This window comes from Caretta caretta, chromosome 1, assembly GCF_965140235.1.
Source record: "Caretta caretta isolate rCarCar2 chromosome 1, rCarCar1.hap1, whole genome shotgun sequence".
Classification (NCBI taxonomy): domain Eukaryota; kingdom Metazoa; phylum Chordata; order Testudines; family Cheloniidae; genus Caretta; species Caretta caretta.
The window spans coordinates 37,990,543-38,013,013 of record NC_134206.1 but is presented as its reverse complement, the minus strand read 5'-3'; the positions used below and the strand labels follow the sequence as shown (position 1 = coordinate 38,013,013).

General features: G+C 41.7%; 1 protein-coding gene across 3 annotated transcripts in view; it reads left to right on the top strand.

Moving 5' to 3' along the window:
• The window catches only part of C1H11orf65 (chromosome 1 C11orf65 homolog), a 35,553-nt gene that overhangs the window by 9,576 nt on the left and 3,506 nt on the right, over window positions 1–22,471 (top strand). For all 3 annotated transcript variants that reach the window (XM_048844705.2, XM_048844712.2, XM_075127198.1), the window contains exons 4-8: window positions 459–512; window positions 3,022–3,225; window positions 6,783–6,916; window positions 17,550–17,720; window positions 17,970–18,025. In XM_048844705.2, the coding sequence (XP_048700662.1) occupies window positions 459–512; window positions 3,022–3,225; window positions 6,783–6,916; window positions 17,550–17,720; window positions 17,970–18,025 (619 nt within the window). The remainder of the gene's footprint in view (window positions 1–458; window positions 513–3,021; window positions 3,226–6,782; window positions 6,917–17,549; window positions 17,721–17,969; window positions 18,026–22,471) is intronic.

Sequence of the window (22,471 nt, the reverse complement as noted above, 5' to 3'; positions counted from 1 at the left end):
TATAGACATCATTCTGTGAACCCTACTTATTTTTTCTTGTCCTCAGATGCTATGGTGATGGATATCTTAAGTACATATGGAGAAAATTTAATGAAAGCCATTGCTCTCCCACCTTTACTTGTTTGCTTCTTGCATGCCACAGTATGATGTCCACACTATACTGCAGAGAGCAGAATGAGGCCCATTATTCTGCCTTTTAAACTTTTTACATACTTCAATTTATAGATGAAAGTCTTTTTCATCTAGAAAACATGGCACTTCCATAAGAATAAAATATCAACCTATTTATATTGTGTGCATCCCTATTAATATGATATTGGACTTATGTCAGAGAAGAATCTAAACACATCTTTATGTATGACAAGCTAAGTTATTTAACTGTCCATTACTGTATCTTTCTGTCTTGATTTCTCAGGACTATGGAAGCTTCGTGGATTAATGTCTTTTTCTTCTTGCAGGCAGAGTTACTAGATGCTGCAGCAGGTGTTTATATCCGATTCAGACTAGGTGGTGTAAGTAGCATTTTAAAGAATATTGAAATATTGACATTCATTCTATAGGTAATCACAACTTAATGGACTTATATTAATTGTATTCTAACAAACTAGCAAGGTTAGTATTTTTTAACCAGGGTTCCTGAAATTAGCTTCCTAAATCCATTCTTAAGCATCTGACTAATTGATCTGACTTTTCAGTTGGATTTGTGGGTGCTCTCGCTGCTATGGAGGTGCAGGGGTGCAGTCCTGGCCTTACTGATGTCAAGGGGAGTTTTTCCAGTGGTTTCAATGGGACCAGAATTTCACCCCAAGACTTTATTTAAGTGACTTAATTGAAAATTTTGACCCAAGAGTCTGCTTAGATTTTGGCCTTAAGTATTTGCCTATTGGTATTATACAGCTGAACAGTCACTCTGGAATAGCACAAGCCCTGTGTAAGAGTCTCCTGCTTTCAAAATATCTAATACAGGATTGTAAATCTATTGCTACAGCACTTGAAATAGCTGGAGAGAAGCTGATTTATTGCTAGGTTTTAGAGTAGTGAAGTGAGCTGTAGCTCATGAAAGCTTATGCTCAAATAAATTGGTTAGTCTCTAAGGTGTCACAAGTACTCCTTTTCTTTTTGTGATTTATTGCTAACATTCTTCCCTGCTGTCTGGCTAACAATTTGTAGTAAATTGTATTTGGCAGACTTCTACCCTGTAATTATTTGGTTTCTGCTCCTGACCTACTCTTCCCTGGCTAATAACAACTTATGAATAATACAACATTAGTAAACCTCACCTTGATGACATATGATATTAATAAAACAGTTTGCTCTCTGGTGGAAGGCACAGTGTAGCGCTCAAGGTCCTGAGCTGATTTATTCCTTACAGGATTATCCGGTTCAGTGAAAGTAAACATGGAGGTGGATGAAGTTTTTAGATTGGAATTATGGAGCCAACATATTCTTTCCTTTACTTACCAAACATTGGCACCATGACAAAATATAAATTTGAAAAATGGTTATTTTAATCAGAACTGTCCTAACATTTTAAGCTGTAGTATTTGCAATATATTTACAAGACAGTCCAATATGACCTTATATTTCTAGGTTTCCATCTCTCATGCTAGAGACACACACACGATTATCTTGCATCATAACATTTTCCATCTAAAAAGTAATATTAGCACAGGGAGAGAATGTATGCATCAATTACCTATTACTCCTCTTTAAAAGTTCTTTAACTCCCTCACAGGTTGTCAGTTTTTCTCCATCCCCTCCATGTCAGTCTTCACAATGGGCATTTAGGAGTTCTAGAAAGAAAAATCATGGGTTAGACAGAATTTTTCCCTTTCTCATCTATTTACTACTAAGAGATTTAGACTATGGAAACAAGGCTGCTCATCTATATATTTCAACTGAGAACATACCAGATGGACCAGGACTTGTCAATGAAATTACAGCACCTCTGACTGAGAGAGTGGGTTGCTTGAAACCAAACCAATAAAAAAACCCTCTCAGTTCTTTAAAATCTATTTAGCCATCCACACAGCAAAATTAGTTTCACTGCAGAAATTATTACAGGTTATAATCTAATTTATTAATGTATTTTCTCATCTTTAGATCATCAGTAAGGTCCATTACGTAAAAGTATTAATTTGCATGTACCTAGCACCTTTTATCTAAGGTTGCCAAATTGCTTTTCAGACTAACTAATCCTCAGAATAGGCATCTGAGAGAGAGGTAAATTATTATCTCTATTTTACGGACAGGAAAACTGATTAAAAGAAAGGTTATATGACTTACTAAATTCACACAAAGAGTTTGCAGTTTATCTGGAAGTAAAACCCACAAATACAGATTCACAGTCTCTGTTATAGTTACTGTGCACGCTTAACTTTTCATTTAAAAATATTTTTTCTCTTCCCAATAAACTTCCCTCATTCAGTTCAGAAAAATAAACATTATAAAAGAAACAATAAATGCCCATAAATGTTGTGTATGCTTGTGACAACACACCAAAGACCTTGCACTCACTTAGAGTCAATGGAAAAACTCCCACTGATTTTACGGAGTTGAGGACTGGATCTTTAATTTCACTCAGAATTGTAATCAGCCAATCAAATCTAATTTCAGCCTATCCTGTATGGTGTTAAGCTATATTGAAATGGGTAAAGGAACTGTTTCATGGCTTTTGTAAACCCGTTTATGTCAATAGGGTTAGACAAGGTATTAATCTGACAATTTTTTAAAACGTAGGAACATTTGTTTATAACAGGTTTCAGAGTAACAGCCATGTTAGTCTGTATTCGCAAATAGAAAAGGAGTACTTGTGGCACTTTAGGGACTAACCAATTTATTTGAGCATAAGCTTTTGTGAGCTACAGCGCATCCGATGAAGTGAGCTGTAGCTCACGAAAGCTTATGCTCAAATAAATTGGTTAATCTCTAAGGTGCCACAAGTACTCCTTTTCTTTTTGTTTATAACAGACACTGTCACTAACTGGATCTCTCACTTTCAAGTGTGATATTTCTTTACAGACTAAATATCCTCCAAGTATATATTACAAAATATTCACTCATAGACCCATCGTGGATATGTGTGCTAATAGCCCTAAAGATTATACAAAGCCAGCATACAAACAGCTGCTGCCAGAGGCTATTCATGGACAGATTTGGAAAGATGACCGTAATGGCTGGTACAAGCGTGTGGAGAATAATGGTTGGAGACTTCTTTCGATCAGAGTAAGCAAAGAATAGCATTTACATTTTTTCTTTAAAATGTTAACTTCTTTTTCTTACATAACCTACACATTATAGAGATTTAATTTCACTCACTATATGGATCACTTCATAATGTATGGGATCTTTATTTCCATTTGAAATAATGACCTATGGCAATAGTCACTCCCTGTGAGATGTTATAATACTATCATCATCATTTATTTATAACATGTTCCTCATCACCAGGTCACTGAACAACATAATAAATAGAATGTGATTGAATTACCATAAGTACCGTACTACAAGATCATGTGCTGGGTATGAAATAAACCTGTTTATTAAAGTACAATATAATACTTAAATATTAAAATACAATTTCATACTTCTCCATATTAAGGTATAATTTTGTTTGGATTAAAAATCTGTGAGAGGAGTCAATGTACTTTTCTCTAATACAATGTATAGCTTGAAATATAAAAAATATTGAAATTATGTTATGTTAAAATTATGTCTTGTTAAATTCTTTTGGAAATAATTGGTAATATTTTTAAAGGTGAAAGGTTTGTACAAACATAACACAGAGTAATTACAGAATTTAATTAGTTATTCAGGGAATTATTTGGACCCCAAGAATGACTATGAAAAGAAAACTCCATTTCAAGTATCAATCATGAGATGATTTAGGGCTGGATTATTTGGTATCTGAAGGTTTGTGGAGGTAAAGGCAGGTCTAAGCCACCTTTCTGTCTTCCCTGTCCTGAGTCTGAGCTTGCAAGTTAGAGCAACCACAGGGCTGCACTAATGAATAGAATTCCTTTTTGGATATGATACACAGCATTACAACATTTAAATAATTTCTAATACACTGCATAATGACATGAATCATTCAATGTGACATCATCAGAAGTCTTCTCTAATCCTATTATTCTAACTTACTCCACTTCTTCACACCTTTAGCTCATCCTGTCCAGCCGCCTCTTCCAAGCAGGCATTTTGATGAGGTTGTTGAAGACAGTATACCAGTCTCCTCATTTCCGTCTGTTCCTCCTTTTTTACTTACCAATCACTTTTCCCACTTCCTAAGTGCCTGAACCCATATAACATTAGACCAGTGGGTCTTAAGCGTGGTGGATTGAGGGTATGCCATCCAATTTACTTCAACCCTTCACCCCCATCCCATCCCTCTTCAGGGACCACTCTCGCAAGATTGCCCTTCAGTGGGAGGTTCAATCTCTTCTTCAGACAGGGCCATAGAGGAAGTACTGTTGGACCTCAGAGGACAAGGCTTTTATTCCCATTATTCCCTGATCCCCAAGTCAAAGGAGGCCTCAGGCTCATCTTAGATGTAAGAGAGTTGAACAAATTGCAGAAGAAAATAAAATTCCGCCTGGTTACCCCAGTGACAATTATTCTTTCTCTGGAATAAGGAGACTGGTATGATGCCCTCGACTTGAGGGATGCTTACTTCCATAGCACAATATGTCCCAACCATAGAAAGTTTCTCAGGTTTGGGGTGAATGGTTGACAGTATCAGTTCACAGTATGTCTGTTCCGCCTGGCAGCTGCTCCTCAGGTATTCACAAAGTGCATGACAATGGTAGCAGGTCATCTTCAAAAATTATGTGTCCATAAGTTCTCATACCTGGATGATTGGTTGATCAGAGGTCAATCAGAATCTCAGGTCCTCTCCAGCATATCCACTGCTCTATCTGTATTCAGTGCTCTGGAGCTCTTAGGGAGCAGAGAAAAATCAATACTGAGGCCTGTACAGACAATAGAATTCATTGGAGCAGTCCTCGACTCCACAAAACAGGTTTGAAACCATTCAGAACCTAGTACTTCAAATGAAAGCTTACCGCTCACAACAGCATGCAGGTTCCTCCGCCTGTTAGGTCACATGGCAGCATGTATCTATGTAGTGCAATACACCAGACTGCGACTCAGGATACTACAGACATAGCTAGCATTATTATTTGCCCCAAATTGTCACCACTTGGATAAGGTGGGTCAAGTGCCAGAGCTAGTCCTGTTGTCTCTGGATTGGTGAACAGACCCTCTAAAAGTTTGTGTGGGCATTCCCTTCCTTCCCACGCTGCCAACACTCACTCTAGCCACGCACGCATCATCTCTAGGTTTGGGGGCTCATATTGGATCCCTGAAGACTCAAGGACTCTGGTCATCTCAGGACCTAGAGGCTCACATAAATGTCAGGGAGTTAAAAGCAGTACGTCTATCCTGCTCAACCTTCCTCCCCTACATATGCGGGGAAGGTATGTATAATATGACAGACAATTCAGTGATTATATTTTATATAAACAATCAAGGAGGGGCATGGTCAACCCAGCTCTGCAAGGAGGCAGTTCCCCTCTGGGTCTTCTGTATAACCAACTCGATTCACCTCAAAACTGTTTTCCTTCCAGGGAAGCAGAGCACACTGGCAGATCAGCTGAGCAGATCGTTACCAAGCAACACAAGTGGAATTGACATGTGCAGTCACTCAAAGAAGAAACGGTTACCTACCTTTCTATTACAGTTGTTCTTTGAGCTGTGTGGCACATGTCTATTCCGTGAGCCATCCACCTTCCCCTCTATATCAGAGTACATCCAGTATGAAGGAACCGAGGGAGGTCAGGAGCAGCTCCGCCCTCTTACATCAGCGTGCAGTCATGCACAGCAACAGGAGGGCATTTGAGCCACCCCAATGGGTACTGCTGGGGGGGAAAAATTTCCGACATTTGTGCACGAGGTGTGCACACACCTACAGTGGAAAGGACATATGCAACACATCTTGAAGAACAACAGTTACGGAGATATAGGTAACCTTTTCCTTCCATAATAATAAGACTTTGCATATACATAGCGACACCTTTCACCCAAAGATCTCCAAGTACTTTACAAAAGTGGGCAAATGTTACTATCTCTATTTTACAAATGAGGAAACTGAGGGGCAAAGAAGTTAAGTGACTTGCATAGGTCACAGAGAGTCAGTGGTGGTGTAGGGAATAGGAATCAAACTTCTGACTCACGTTCTCTTATTCTAGGCATAAAACCATGCTGCTTACTTCCGCCCTCTTCCCTATTACATCTATCCCTATGCCTATTCCTTTAAGCCTGTCGGGTGGTAGCCTCTGAGTAATAGTTCTGGAGCTTCTCAGAGAAACCTAATCTGTGTTTGGCCATTATTTGTGTGATTATTATATTACTTCTCAGTATGTTATCCATGAGATTTTTCTCTTCACTATATTAAACAGATTATCAGCAATTTAAGAATCAGCACTCTTTTTATGCAAAAATTTACTAAGGCAAGGCACAATTACCATTGAATTAATGTTTGGAAGAGAAAGTATACTCCTTGCATGTTTAACCTTGTGTCTCTCAAGTTACCGATAAGATAATGTATCTTATGCTGAACAGATAAGCAAAACAGGCAAGTGGTAAGTCTTTAATGATTCTCAATGTAAAGGATCAATCATGGGGTTTATAAATGAGAAGACATGGCCAGGGGTGTAGTGGGGAAGAAAATCAGTAATGGTTTTTTTGTGAAACTAGTCCAAACAATACATCACATTTGCCAGTAGTTTTGGAGGACCATAGATCCTGTAACTGCTGAGGACAACACAAAGGAAAAGGAATTCCATTACTCTAAGCTGAAGAGGAAACAAGACATTGACCAGAGAAGAAAAAGGAGAAAAATTGAATGGATGACAAAAATGTGAGTTGATGCAATTTTCAGACTTATGTTTCTGGGCATGATTAGAGTGGTATTCTGGTCATGGGTCTTTTCAGAAATCATTAGCTTTCATGGCTAAATTATCTTAAAACACCATGTAACTGTGTTATAAGTAATGAAGTTGTATATCACTACCAAGTCCTGTTGAACTTCCAAATGGAGCTAGTTCCATTTGGGGCAGCAGGATATTGCCTCTTCTATATCTGAGACTGGATAGCTCCTGCAGGAGCTATTATTTTATTGGCTAGATCCCTCTGCAGCTATGCAGTGGCGGCTGTGGAGGCAACGCAGAAGGAGGTGATGTGACCTTGGGCTGTACTATCTCCCATGTGGATTTCCGCATAAATATCTGGGAGCATAGAGAAAGACAGCATCACAGAGGGTGATAGTTCTTCCCAGTTCTATTCAGAAAAGAGGAACTCCACATATAGGCAGCTTCCTCTTCTGCTTGTAGATCACTGCCCCCATCATCTCTAGAATATAGCACCTCCTGCCCCCAGGAATTTTCATCTTATTTCCCAGAGAAGATCACCCATATCTGGAATGGCTGTATAAGCCACCAGGAGCAAGCTGAGAACAAGATCAGAAACATAACATCTTCATTCTAAGACACCAACCTATACACACAAACAATAGTCATTGAATCACTGAGTGCAAGCAGGGTCACCATCTGTGACAAGGACAACTGCTGTTGCTATATGGTAGGTTTGTATGGAATACCACAGAGCATTCCTAACCGAGATTGCCAATACTTCATTTAATAAGAGAAATCTACCATGCAGCCTAAGAAGGGCAATAGTCTAACCAGAACCAAAAAAACATTGCTCGACACTCATGACCTCGCAGCTATGGCCAGCGTCTAGCCTCCTTTTCTAAGCAAACTAATTAAGAAACTAGCAAAACACAGTCTCCAATGGGTCCTATCAATTGCCAGAATCCTGGATCCATCTCAGTCAGGCTTCAGACCAGGCCACAATACAGACACATCACTTGTTGCTCTATTAATGACATTCTTTGGGCCATAGATAAGGGAAGATCATCCATGGTCATCCTGTTGGACCTCTCTGACATTTGTTACTGCTGATCACTAAACTCTCTAGTCCAGCCTCTAAGAACGTGCAGGGTTGGAAGGTCACACCCTGAAATAACTCAGGTCCTTCCTTTTAGGTCCTTCCAAACCAATAGCTACTTATGGGCAATTGTTTATCCACCTCCAAAGTCCTGACCAGTGGAATCCCACAAAATCTCCGCTATATGATTTAACATCTATATTGAACCATGTTAAATAGGTAGGAAGGCAGATAGAGCAATCATCTCTAATGCTAACACAATGGAAGAAAAGTTGTGGCTCTCAAGCCAAATAGATATCAACATTTTTATAACCCCGCTTGAGTAGGCCAAATTTTATAGTCTATTTTCTGAAGAGAGAAAACAAATTATTCCTTGGCATTAACCGTTGTTTCAGGATCAGGTGGGCATGTGTAAAAAGTACACAATTGCAATCCCAAGTGCCTCCATCACCAAAGAGGCATACCACTGGATGTCATTTAACTGGACATTCATTTTATTTTAAAGATTACTACAAACTTAATTTATTAGAAAAAATATAGCATCCAGAGGTATGACTTTTAAATGGGAACATATTCACAGATTCTAAGGGTCAGAGAAATCTCTATGATCAGCTCCACTAGCCTGACTTCCTCCATAACATAGGCCATAGATTTATACAAGTCCTTATTGGCTTTTTCGAGAGGGATAACAGTATTGTGCTGCACATCACCAGTTCCAAACACATTGGCTTAACACAGATTCATCAGAATTAAGCTCACATACGTCTATATTGTAATGCAGTACCCACCTCATCACATCTAAGGCCTTGTCTACACTACGAAATTAGGTCGAATTTATAGAAGTTGGTTTTGTACAAAGCGTTTTTATACAGTCGATTGTGTGTCCCTCCCACACAAATGCTCTAAGTGCATGTAGTCGGCTGGGTCCACAGTACCGAGGCAACCGTCGACCTCCGGAGTGTTGCACTGTGGGTAGCACAGTTCCCGCAGTCTCCGCCACCCATTTGAATTCTGGGTAGAAATCCCAATGCCTGATGGGGCTAAAACATTGTCACGGGTGGTTCTGAGTACATATCGTCACGCCCTCCCTCCCTCCGTGAAAGCAATGGCAGACAATCGCTTTTCTGGGTTACCCGTGCAGACGCCATACCATGGCAAGCATGGAGCCCGCTCAGCTCACTGACACCGTATGTTTTCTGGGTGCTGGCAGACGCGGTACTGCATTGCTACACAGCAGCAGTTTATTGCCTTTTGGCAGCAGACAGTGCAGTATGACTGGTAGTCGATATAGTCCAGGGTGCTCTTTTAACTGACCTCGATGAGGTCAGGGACACCTGGGCAAACATGGGAGTGACTCAGCCAGGTCATTTCCCTTTTAAGTTTCGTCTCATGGTGATTCAGTCCTACCAGCAGTGCACTTTTAATCAGCACCCAGGAGATGACGATGACCAGCAGTCATACTGCACCGTCTTCTACCGAGCACCCAGGAGATGACGATGGCTAGCGGTCGTACTGCACAGTCTGCTGCCAGCAAGATGTATAATGATAGATGAAGTGGATCAAAACAAGAAATAGACCAGATCCAGGAAGTTTTTGGAAAGCGTAGGGGACAATTTCCTGGTGCAAGTGCTAGAGGAGCCAACTGGGGGGGAACTTTTCTTGACCTGCTGCTCACAAACCGGGAAGAATTAGTGGGGGAAGCAAAAGTGGATGGGAATCTGGGAGGCAGTGACCATGAGTTGGTTGAGTTCAGGATCCTGACACAGGGAAGAAAGGTAAGCAGCAGGATACGGACCCTGGACTTCAGGAAAGCAGACTTCGACTCCCTCAGGGAACGGATGGGTAGGATCCCCTGGGGGACTAACATGAAGGGGAAAGGAGTCCAGGAGAGCTGGCTGTATTTCAAGGAATCCCTGTTGAGGTTACAGGGACAAACCATCCCGATGTGTCGAAAGAATAGTAAATATGGCAGGCGACCAGCTTGGCTTAATGGTGAAATCCTAGCGGATCTAAAACATAAAAAAGAAACTTACAAGAAGTGGAAGGTTGGACATATGACCAGGGAAGAGTATAAAAATATTGCTCGGGCATGTAGGAATGAAATCAGGAGGGCCAAATCGCACCTGGAGCTGCAGCTAGCAAGAGATGTCAAGAGTAACAAGAAGGGTTTCTTCAGGTATATTCGCAACAAGAAGAAAGCCAAGGAAAGTGTGGGCCCCTTAATGAATGAGGGAGGCAACCTAGTGACGGAGGATGTGGAAAAAGCTAATGTACTCAATGCTTTTTTTGCCTCTGTCTTCACTAACAAGGTCAGCTCCCAGACTGCTGCGCTGGGCATCACAACATGGGGAGTAGATGGCCAGCCCTCTGTGGAGAAAGAGGTGGTTAGGGACTATTTAGAAAAGCTGGACGTGCACAAGTCCATGGGGCTGGACAAGTTGCATCCGAGAGTGCTAAAGGAATTGATGGTTGTGATTGCAGAGCCATTGGCCATTATCTTTGAAAACTCGTGGCGAACGGGGGAAGTCCCAGATGACTGGAAAAAGGCTAATGTAGTGCCAATCTTTAAAAAAGGGAAGAAGGAGGATCCTGGGAACTACAGGCCAGTCAGCCTCACTTCAGTCCCCAGAAAAATCATGGAGCAGGTCCTCAAGGAATCAATCCTGAAGCACTTACACGAGAGGAAAGTGATCAGGAACAGTCAGCATGGATTCACCAAGGGAAGGTCATGCCTGACTAATCTAATCGCCTTCTATGATGAGATTACTGGTTCTGTGGATGAAGGGAAAGCAGTGGATGTATTGTTTCTTGACTTTAGCAAAGCTTTTGACAGGGTCTCCCACAGTATTCTTGTCAGCAAGTTAAAGAAGTATGGGCTGGATGAATGCACTATAAGGTGGGTAGAAAGTTGGCTAGATTGTCGGGCTCAACGGGTAGTGATCAATGGCTCCATGTCTAGTTGGCAGCCGGTATCAAGTGGAGTGCCCCAGGGGTCGGTCCTGGGGCCGGTTTTGTTCAATATCTTCATAAATGATCTGGAGGATGGTGTGGATTGCACCCTCAGCAAATTTGCGGATGATACTAAACTGGGAGGAGTGGTAGATACACTGGAGGGCAGGGATAGGATACAGAGGGACCTAGACAAATTGGAGGATTGGGCCAAAAGAAATCTGATGAGGTTCAATAAGGATAAGTGCAGGGTCCTGCACTTAGGACGGAAGAACCCAATGCACAGCTACAGACTAGGGACCGAACGGCTAGGCAGCAGTTCTGCGGAAAAGGACCTAGGGGTGACAGTGGACGAGAAGCTGGATATGAGTCAGCAGTGTGCCCTTGTTGCCAAGAAGGCCAATGGCATTTTGGGACGTATAAGTAGGGGCATAGCGAGCAGATCGAGGGACGTGATCGTTCCCCTTTATTCGACATTGGTGAGGCCTCATCTGGAGTACTGTGTCCAGTTTTGGGCCCCACACTACAAGAAGGATGTGGATAAATTGGAGAGAGTCCAGCGAAGGGCAACAAAAATGATTAGGGGTCTGGAACACATGAGTTATGAGGAGAGGCTGAGGGAACTGGGATTGTTTAGTCTGCAGAAGAGAAGAATGAGGGGGGATTTGATAGCTGCTTTCAACTACCTGAGAGGTGGTTCCAGAGAGGACGGTTCTAGACTATTCTCAGTGGTAGAAGAGGACAGGACAAGGAGTAATGGTCTCAAGTTGCAGTGGGGGAGGTTTAGGTTGGATATTAGGAAAAACTTTTTCGCTAGGAGGGTGGTGAAACACTGGAATGCATTACCTGGAGAGGTGGTAGAATCGCCTTCCTTAGAAGTTTTTAAGGTCAGGCTTGACAAAGCCCTGGCTGGGATGATTTAATTGGGGATTGGTCCTGCTTTGAGCAGGGGGTTGGACTAGATGACCTCCTGAGGTTCCTTCCAACCCTGATATTCTATGATTCTATGATTTGTTTTGTACTCATTTTCTCCACCCTCCCTCCGTGAAATCAACGGCCTGCTAAACCCAATTTTGAGTTCTATCCTTGAGGGGTCCATTCTGTTTCTTGTAAAGCCACCCCCTTTGTTGATTTTAATTCCCTGTAAGCCAACCCTGTAAGCCATGTGGTCAGTCGCCCCTCCCTCCGTCAGAGCAACAGCAAACAATCATTTTGCACCCTTTTCCCTGGATTGCCCGAGCAGGAGCAAACACCATAGCACAGCAAGCATGGAGCCCGTTCAGCTCACCGCAGCAGTTATGACCATTGTAAACACTTCGCATATTATCGTGCAGTGTATGCAGAACCAGCACCTGAAAAACCAGGCGAAGAGGCGATGGCAGTGCGGTGATGAGGACATGAACACACTTTTCTCTAAAACTGCGTTCCCCCGCAATTTGGAGATCATGGTGTTAATGGGGCTGGCTTATGCCATGGAACGCTGATTCTGGGCCCGGGAAACAAGCACAGAGTGGTGGGACCGCATACTGTTGCAGGTCTGGGATGATTCCCAGTGGCTCCGAAACTTTCGCATGCGTAAGGGCACTTTCATGGAACTTTGTGACTTGCATTCCCCTGCCCTGAAGCACAAGAATACCAAGATGAGAGCAGCCCTCACAGTTCACAAGCGAGTGGCAATAGCCCTGTGGAAGCTTGCAACGCCAGACAGCTGCCGGTCAATCGGTAATTCATTTGGAGTGGGCAAATCTACTATGGGGGTTGCTGTGATGCAAGTAGCCAATGCAATCATTGAGCTGCTGCTATCAAAGGTAGTGACTCTGGGAAATGTGCAGGTCATAGTGGATGGCTTTGCTGCAATGGGATTCCCTAACTGTGGTGGGGCTATAGACAGAACGCATATCCCTATTTTGGGACCGGAGCACCAGGGCAGCCAGTACATAAACCGCAAGGGCTACTTTTCAATGGTGCTGCAAGAACTGGTGGATCACAAGGGACGTTTCACCAACATCAACGTGGGATGGCGGGAAAGGTGCATGACGCTCGCGTCTTCAGGAACTCTGGTCTGTTTAAACGGCTGCAGGAAGGGATTTACTTCCCAGACCAGAAAATAACTGTTGGGGATGTTGAAATGCCTATAGTTATCCTTGGGGACCCAGCCTGCGCCTTAATGCCCTGGCTCATGAAGACGTACACAGGCACCCTGGACAGTAGTAAGGAGCTGTTCAACTAGAGGCTGAGCAAGTGCAGAATGGTGGTAGAGTGTGCATTTGGATGTTTAAAGGGTCACTGGCGCAGTTTACTGACTTGCTCAGACCTCAGCGAAACCAATATTCCCATTGTTATTATTGCTTGCTGTGTGCTCCACAATCTCTGTGGAGTAAGGGGGAGATGTTTATGGTGGGATGGGAGGTTGATGCAAATCATCTGGCCACTGAATACGCGCAGCCAGACACCAGGGCGGTTAGAAGAGCACAGCAGGAAGCAGTGCGCATCAGAGAAGCTTTGAAAACCAGTTTCATGACTGGCCAGTGTTCTATGTGACACTTTGGTTGTTTCTCCTTGATGAAAACCTGCCCCCTTGGTTGCCTCTAAATTCACTGTAAGTCACCCGCCCTCCCCGCTTCGATCACAGCTTGCTTGCAAAGGAAATAAAGTTACTATCATTTAAAACAAATGTATTCTTTATTAATTGATTATAAAAATAGGGAGATAACTCACAAGGTAGCCCAGGTGGGGTGTGGGAGGAGGGTAGGAGGGAAGGAAAAGACCACTTTAAAACTTGTTGAATGCCAGCCTTCTGTTGCTTGGGCTGTCCACTGGGGTGGAGTGGTTGGGTGCCCGGAGCCTCCCACCCCACGTTCTTGGGCATCTGGGTGAGGAGGCTATGGAACTTGGGGAGGATGGAGGGTGGTTAAGCAGGGGCTGCAGCAGCAGTCTGTGATCTTGCTGCCATTCATGAACCTCCACCAGACGCCAGAGCATGTCCATTTGATCCTGCAGTAGCCCCAGCGTTGCTCATGCCTCCTCTGATCTTCCTGCCGCCACCTCTCCTCATGTTCATCGGCCACTGTCCTGTACTCTGCTGTTGTGTCCCTCCACACATTCTGCTGAGCTCTGTCAGTGCCGGATGACTGCATGAGCTCAGAGAACATGTCATTGCGCGTGTGTTTTTTTCGCTGCCTTATCTGAGATAGCCTTTGGGACAGAGGAGGGAGGCTTGAAACATTTGCAGTTGCTGGAGGAAAAAAAGGGAGTGAAGTATTTAACAAGATACATTTTACAGAACAATGGCTATACTCTTTCATGGTGAACAACACTATTCACATTACATAGCACATTTGATTTTGGTACAAGGTCGCATTTTGTATCTTATATTGAGTGCCTGTGGCTTCGGTGTTAGAGATCACACATGCAGGGCTGGGCAACAGAATTCGGCGCGCAGGCGGCCATGGTAAGCCATAGTCTTTCGGCTTCTGCAACCTTCATAACAGCAGCCCCTTCCTTTCCCATGCCAAGCAAAGCCCGTTAAGTTGGCCATTTAGTGCTGCAGTTTTCCTGTTAATGTGCAGCAGCAGAAACCAAACTAACCCTCTCCCCCCATCCAATTTTCTGGGATGATCGCTTTTCCCCTCCCCCAACCTCCTGGCTGATATCAGGAAAGATCCCTGCTAGCCAAACGCGAACAGCTCAGTGCCAATGCCCGCCCCACACACCCCCCGTGGCTAACTGTGGGGAGGATTCCTTTTCAGCCACAGGCAAACAGCCCAGTAGGAATGGGCACCTCTGAATGTCCCCTTAATTAAATTTCCCTGTTTCAACCAGGTTACCATGAACAATATCACTCTCCTGAGGATAACAGAGAAATAAAGAAGGGATGTTGCTTGAATGGCAGCAAACACTGGGACCATATGCTGCCAGGCTTTGTCATGCAATGATACTAGATTACTTGCTACTATCATGGCGTGGTAAAGTGTCCTACCATGCAGGACAGAATAAGGCTGCTCTCCCCAGAAACCTTCTGCAAAGGCTTTTAGAGTACCTCCAGGAGAGCTTCATGGAGATGTTCCTGGAGGATTTCCGCTCCATCCCCAGACACGTTAACAGACTTTTCCAGTAGCAGCACTGGCCACGAATGCATCCCAAGTCCTCAGGGCTACTTAGTCATTAAAAAATGCTTGCTTTTATAACATGTATTATATTTAAAAAGATACACTCACCAGAGGTCCCTTCTCCGGCTTCGTTGGGTTGGGAGGGTATTTCAGTCAGGGTGATAAAAAGATCCTGGCTGTCGGGGAGAACAGTGTGCTGTGTGCTCTCCCCAAGCTTGTCCCCCTCCTCCTCCTCATCTTCCCCATCGTGGCGGAGAATATCCCATCATCGGAGTCCACGGACAGGGGTGGGGTAGTGGTGGCGGCCCCCCCTAGAATTGCATGCAGCTCAGCATAGAAGCGGCATGTCTGCAGCTCTGTTCCAGAGTGTCTGTTTGATTCTTTGGTTTTCTGGTACGCTTGTCTGAGCTCCTTAAGTTTCATGCGGCACTGTGTTGTGTCCCTGATGTAGCCTCTGTCCCTCATGGCCTCTGAGATTTTTTGAAATGTTTTGGCATTTCGTCTTTTGGAACGTAGTTCTGATAGCACGGATTCCTCTCCCCATACAGCGATCAGATCCTGTACCTCCCGTTCGGTCCATGCTGGAGCTCCTTTTTGATTCTGGGATTGCATGGTCACCTGTTTTGATGAGCTCGCCTGGCCAAACAGGAAATGAGGTTCAAAAGTTCCCAGGGCTTTTCCTGTACAGCTGGCCAGTGCATCCAAGTTCAGATTGCTATCCAGAGCGGTCACAACTGTGCACTGTGGAATAGCTCCAGGAGGCCAATACCTTCGAATTGCGTCCACACTAACCCTAATTCGAAATGGCGATGTCGATTTCAGTGCTAATCCCCTCGTTGAGGAGGAATACAGAAATCGGTTTTAAGAGCCCTTTATGTTGAAAAAATGGCTTTGTTGTGTGGACGCGTGCAGGGTTAATTCGGATTTAATGCGGCTAAATTGGACATAACCTCATAGTGTAGATCAGGCCTAACATAATGCTACCCTCACTTTGAGGAGGAGAACATGACTCCACTTTCACCAGAGTTTCAGCAGCACAACACAACAAGCTGCTGTAATGGGAATGTTAAAGTTCCTCTTACCCCAGCCAAAGAAACAAGATAAGAAGTTGATCCCAAATTACAGTCTATGAAGCAGGAGATTATTTCTGGGTGTCACAGGGTCACCGTAATGAGCTTTTAAAAAATAATGAGCTAAATCCTTCATTCATTACTCAGGCAAATCATCTCTTGGAGAGACAAGGCGGGGGAAGTGATCTCTTTTATTGGACCAACTTCTGTTGGTCAGAGAGACATGTTTTCGAGCTTACACAGAGCTCTTCTTCAGGTCTATTGAAGTCAATGGGAATTTGCCAGAGAAAGGAATAAGCCCACAGAGATAGAAGAAAGAAATACAGCTCTATTTTGAAAATTGTTGAAGTTCAGCTTTTGTCCCGTTCTGACCTGAGATATAATTCAAACAACATTCTTATACGTAAAAGGCAAGGGGACACACAATTGTTTTTGTAGTATAATTTTTAAAGTTACTTCCATTTATGTAGTATCATAACATTACTCACCACAAAGAGCTTGCAAATCATTTCAAAGTGTGATGCCCAAAGAATTTCAATAAGCCTAAAATAGTTGGATTGTTTGTGGTGTTTAACAATGTTTTCTTTAACAACAAAAATCAGTTTTTCCTTGTGATTTCTTTCTCCCTATATTACTGGGAGATGGGGCAGGCATGAAGAATGATGATTTTTTTCAGAGGAAGAGGCAAGTTGGCCCATGTAGTTCTTGCAAGTATCCTCCTTCCTAAACAAAGGGGAATAATTTCCCAAAGACAAGAACTAAGAATATAAAGCATAAATGGGATACTCAGGTTTTCTTCTTCTCATATATTCTAGGCTACTACTAGATTATCCTTCTCATAGGCATAGTCCTGACATAATTAATGTACGGGGTCAAGACAGGTGCTTTAAAATGGTAGGGAAATATTTATAAAAGTAGCTTCTCCTAGGAGTTAGGTCATTTTTTGACCCTCTCATGTGCCTGAAGTGAAGATCTCTGTTTCAGTTGTATATCCAGTGTACAAATTGTTGTGCATGGTGTGGTGTACTGTTTAAAAAACCCAGAACTCACTCTATATGGTGGTTGAGAAGGTGATGCCTACACAATTGTTATATCATTTTGTAAAACGCTTTGAGGATCATTTGGGATAAAAACTCTAATATAGTTGATATTAAAATGATAAAAGAAAAAAATAGTAGAATCTATATTTAAATTGTGTACACACATACTTGATTCTCTTCCCCTCCTTACTATGTCACCATTAAATCTCAATTAATAATGACTAAGGTACACAATATTTCAGTTCACAGAACACCCATGTTATCCTTAGTTGGTTCTGCTAGAATAAGACAATATGTTGGGATATAGTGCCCCTTACCGTCAGAAAATATAACTGTTCCAAGCAACCTGCAATAACAAATTCTTGTTTCACTATTAGGTATCATGCAAGAAGCTTGCGGGTCAAAACAGAGGACCCTACCACTACAATCTTAATTCAGAGAAGTGCAGAAGGCATCGTCAATGCTTTTGAGAAAGGAGGAACAGACAATGTAATGGAATGGGAAGTGGATGAACTGTTGCAATGGACAAATGCACTTAACTTTGAAGAGTAAGTATGTGGGTTTTTTTGTTTGTTTTCTTTCCCCTATGAAGGACTTTATGATAGAGCCCTGATGATCCCCAGCTTCTCCCATTTTAAATCTTCTCCCTCCATTATTCTCTATTGTGGCCTTGATCTTCTTGGAAATGTTTTAGCTTCCAAAAAGTTAACTTCCCCAAAATAATAAAATTGTGTTTAATTTTCAGGATTTTATTAATTGTACCTTAAACTGAATGTGTGTTTACTTAATGTGCTTAGATATATTAGCCAGTGGAAAGAAACTGCAACAAGCAACTCATCAGCTAACTACCAGGGTAAGTGGTGCCAACTATAGCTGTGGTAAATGGCTTCAAATAAAATTTTGCTCTCAAAAATTACTTTAAAAATTGCAGCTATGTTCCATGTTTATTGTGCCAATTATTTTTTTCCATATCCACTATCTTTAGCTTCCAGGCAAAAATATTCTTTCTAATTCCCAATCATGCAAACTCACCAAGAAATCTGTATATTTATCAGTATCATCAAGATCTGGTAATCTTTGTTATGAATATCAAAAGTGTAAGTCATTTTTAACCTAATACTTGAAAAGGAAAATGGAATGTAGAATTCCAGAAAATATTTGCCTCTTCAAAGTCAAATCCTTTTTATTAAACTCAACTGTAACCAATTATGATTTACACATTTGCTTCTACGATCTGATTTGTTAATATTTCTCCAAACATCAGTATTGCTCATCTTTGAGAAAACAAACAAGTTCTGATCGCTCTAGTCTTTTTTAAATTGAATTTCTGAATCATCTTTATTAGTAATGCATGTGTCTTTTTACAATCAGGTTTTATATGCAGTAATTTAGTTTCTCTTTTTTTACATGTTTTTTCTCTGCTATTAGCAGGCCAGTAAACCTAAAATTAGACTTACCAGATATGTTGGTTCACAGGCATGTTATTTATTTGTATTATAGTAGTGCCTGGGATTTCCCAATTGTGGACCAGAACCCAACTGTGCTAGGCACTGTACAAACACAGAACAAAAAAGACAGGCTCTGGCCAAATACCTTACTATCCAAGTAAGGCCTGGTTTTAAATATGCAAGAGCTATGCTTTCCAAGTTTTCCAGTGAGGAAGATTCTTGTATACTCCATCTATCCATTTGAAAGACTCAAGGGAATACTCTGCTATTTTAAACTAAAAATACACAAAACAGAATCTCTTGGGATGATGTACTAAGATTTATTTTAATTTATTATTGTGGCTTATTGCTGATATGCGACTCCATCACTAATGTATGTAATGCACTTGCACCCAGTATATTTTAGGACTAAATAAACCATATTCTTGGCTGTAGTTGTTAGGTGGGAGTTGACAACCAGACAAAGGCGTGTCTGTGTTCTGTATGGGCTTAGGTATCACAGAGTGCGTGGTACTTGGGCTATATCCATACTTAACACTTCCAGTACAAGGGATTTTACAAGTATCACAAAAGTTGATAGCAGCTTGTCTGGAATAAAGGAATGAACTTTGCAAAAAAGTGCATCTCTCAGATTATTCCATAGTAATATTCACCCTAACATATGAAAAAAATTTGCAGAGCACCTTATAAAAGTAAAGCATTTTCCACAAAGCCAGTGAATGTTAAAACATTTTCATGACACACTAACTGGGTTATGTTTAGAACTGGCATACCCAGTTCCAAAATAATCAATTATTTTTAAACAGGGGTGTGTCACATGTGGCAGCCAACCTTAAAAAATAAATGATTTATTTCATATGCTAAACACATTGTAACAGCATCAGTTGGTAGGTTAGAAGTGCATGAGAAAGTCTGAAATCCCTGAGAGTCTTCAGTCAGTTGGATCTCTTGATTATTTGTAGATAAGGCCAGAAGGGACCATTGTGATCATCTACTCTGAACTCCTGTAGAGCACAAGCCACAGATCTCCCCCAAAATAATGCCTAGAATAGATCTTTTACAACATCCAATCTTGATTTAAAAATTGTCCGTGATGGAGAATGCACCTTGACCATTGGTAAATTGTTCCAACTATTAATTACTTTCACCATTAAAAATTACACCTTATTTCTAGTCTGAATTTGTCTTCATCTTCCAACCATTGGATCATGTTATATCTTTCTCTGCTAGCTTGAAAAGCCCATTATTAAATATTTGTTCCCCATGGAGGTACTTACAGGCAGTAACTCTTTAACCCAGTCACTCTTTAAACTTCTCTTTGTTTAGTTAAATAGATTGAATTCCTTGAGTCTATCACTATAAGGCATGTTTTCTTTAATCATTCTTGTGGTTCTTCTCTGAACCTTCTCTAATTTATCAACATCCTTCTTGAATTGTGGGCACCAGAACTGGACACAGTATTCAGCAGCAGTCACACCAGTGCCAAATACAGAAGTAAAATAACCGCTCTACTCGAGATTCCCGTTTTATGAATCCCAGAATCACACTTTTGGCCACAGCGTCACACTGGAAGCTCATGTTCAGCTGATTATCCACCATGACCTCCCAGAATAAAATCCCCTATCCTGTAAATATGGCCTGCATTCTTTGTGCCTAGACATATACATTTACATTCAACCATATTAAAATGCACATTGTTTACTTGCTCCCAGTTTACCAAGAGATCCAGATTGCTCTGAATCAGTGATTTGTCCGTTTTGTTATTTACCTCTCCCCCAATTTTTGTGTCATCTATAAACTTTGTCAGTGATGATTTTATGTTAAATAGTGAAGGGCCAAGAACCAATCCCTGCAGGACTCCACGAGAAACAGACTTGCTCAGTGACAACTCTCTGTTTATGGTTACATTTTGAGATCTATCAGTTAGCCAGTTTTTAATCCATCTAATGTGTGCCATGTTAATTTTATATAGTTCAGTTTTTTTAATCAAAATGTCAGTGGTACCAAAGCAAACTTACATGGGTAGGGGGAGGAGACCCCCTTCAGGGAGGCTAGCCCCTGGTTCTGCTCCTTCCATCCACAAGCCCCGAGACTCCCTGCCCTCCTCTGCAGCCAGAACCCCGAGACCCTATACCCCCCTCCCGTGGCCAGAGCCCCGAGTTCCGCTTTCCCCCCACGTGGCCAGAGTAGCCCCGAGTCACCCCCTCCCCAGGGCCAGAGGAGCCCTGGGTCAAGTGGAGCCCTGAACCCCACCCCCAACCTGCTTGGAGGAGCCCTGGGCTGGCCAGAGCCCAGGCCAGCCACAGCTGCACCTCCTCTCCCCAGACCCCAAGCTGCCCCGCTTCTTGTCCTTATTTCTGCTGCCCATGGAATTCTCCTTGTGTCCCTTGGCTTCCCTTATCAATTTTCTACAATTCCTAACTTCTGATTTATATTTTTTACTATCAACTTTCCCTTTCTTCCATTTGTTGTATGTTATTTTCTTTAGCTGTCTTCACTTCCCCTCTAAACTTGGTTCTTTTTTAACCAGCATAGCCTTCTTTCTCAGTTGTGGGATTGTGGCTTTTGGAGCATCTAGTAAGGTGTTCTTAAATAATTCCCAAGAATCTTAAAATTTTTCTATTTAAATTTTTCCTCTCAGCTGATTTGACTTGTAATTGTTTTCAGCTTTGTGAAATTGGCCTATTAAAGCACCAAATATATATATTACTGGTCTGGATTTTATTCAGTTTGCACAACATAAATGTGATCAAGTCATAATCACTTGTACCTAAGCTACCATTAACATTTAGTTTGGTAATCAGTTCCTCTTTAGCTGTTAGGACAAAGTCTAATATAGAATCCTCCAGTGGTGGCTGCAACACTTTTTGAGTTAGGAAATTGTCATCTATAATGTTTAGAAATTACAAGGACATTTTAGTACTGGCAGCATTATCTAGCCATTAGTAAAGAGACATTGGCTAGTGCAATGGGATGTATAAAAAATTAGATTTTTCTACTGATTCTGGAAGAGGTCAGGGTTGTGGGTTTTTTTTAATGTAATTTGCTAAAAATGATGCCTAATATTAAAATAATTGTAGGATGCAAATAAAAAGCCTTGAGTATTTTTAATTAACAGTAATGCTGTCATCACAGAAAACAATGTAAAAATATCTCAGTTATGCTATCACTGCTCCAGTGACAGACAACACAGTTGCTGAAGTGGTAGCGAATCCAAAGCTAAATAAATATAAGCCAGTTATAAGCTGATGTGTTCCCCGACAGGGGTTTGCATTGATTTAACAAAATTGATTTAAAAACAATTGTAGTTAAATCTGTGAAACTATTATGTGTAGACAAAGCCTTAGTTAAGTCAGGCAAGAACCACTCTTCTGTTTATTGGCCATCTTGACAAAGCAGCTCTCACAATGATGCTCTATTTAGACATTATGCAGTGGTCTGGGCTGTATTAATATGCAACATCTCATAGAAGGGTGGTGGGACTAGTCAAAAGAAGGCCAAGATACAAATAAAGGGCCAAATTCTGCTCTCATTTGCACTGTGCAAATCCAGAATAACTGTTGACTTCTATAGATTTACTAATGAGTTACTCCACTGGGAAAGTAGAATTTGGCCCACAGTTTATTCTTGTGGAGGAGAAAAGGGGAATAGCTTTCATTGTTGGAAAATTAGACTGTATTTGCATTTGGTTTTTTAACAATGGTACAGAATAAAACTGCTAGCAAGGTATGTTTCCTAAAGTTGTTTTTGTTCATTCTAATTTCCTCCATCTCGCTAACACAAACAGAACTTTTTAAGCAGGTTTGTTCAAGTGTGCTGAGTTTCTGAGTTTAATCTTTGTTCTTTTAAAA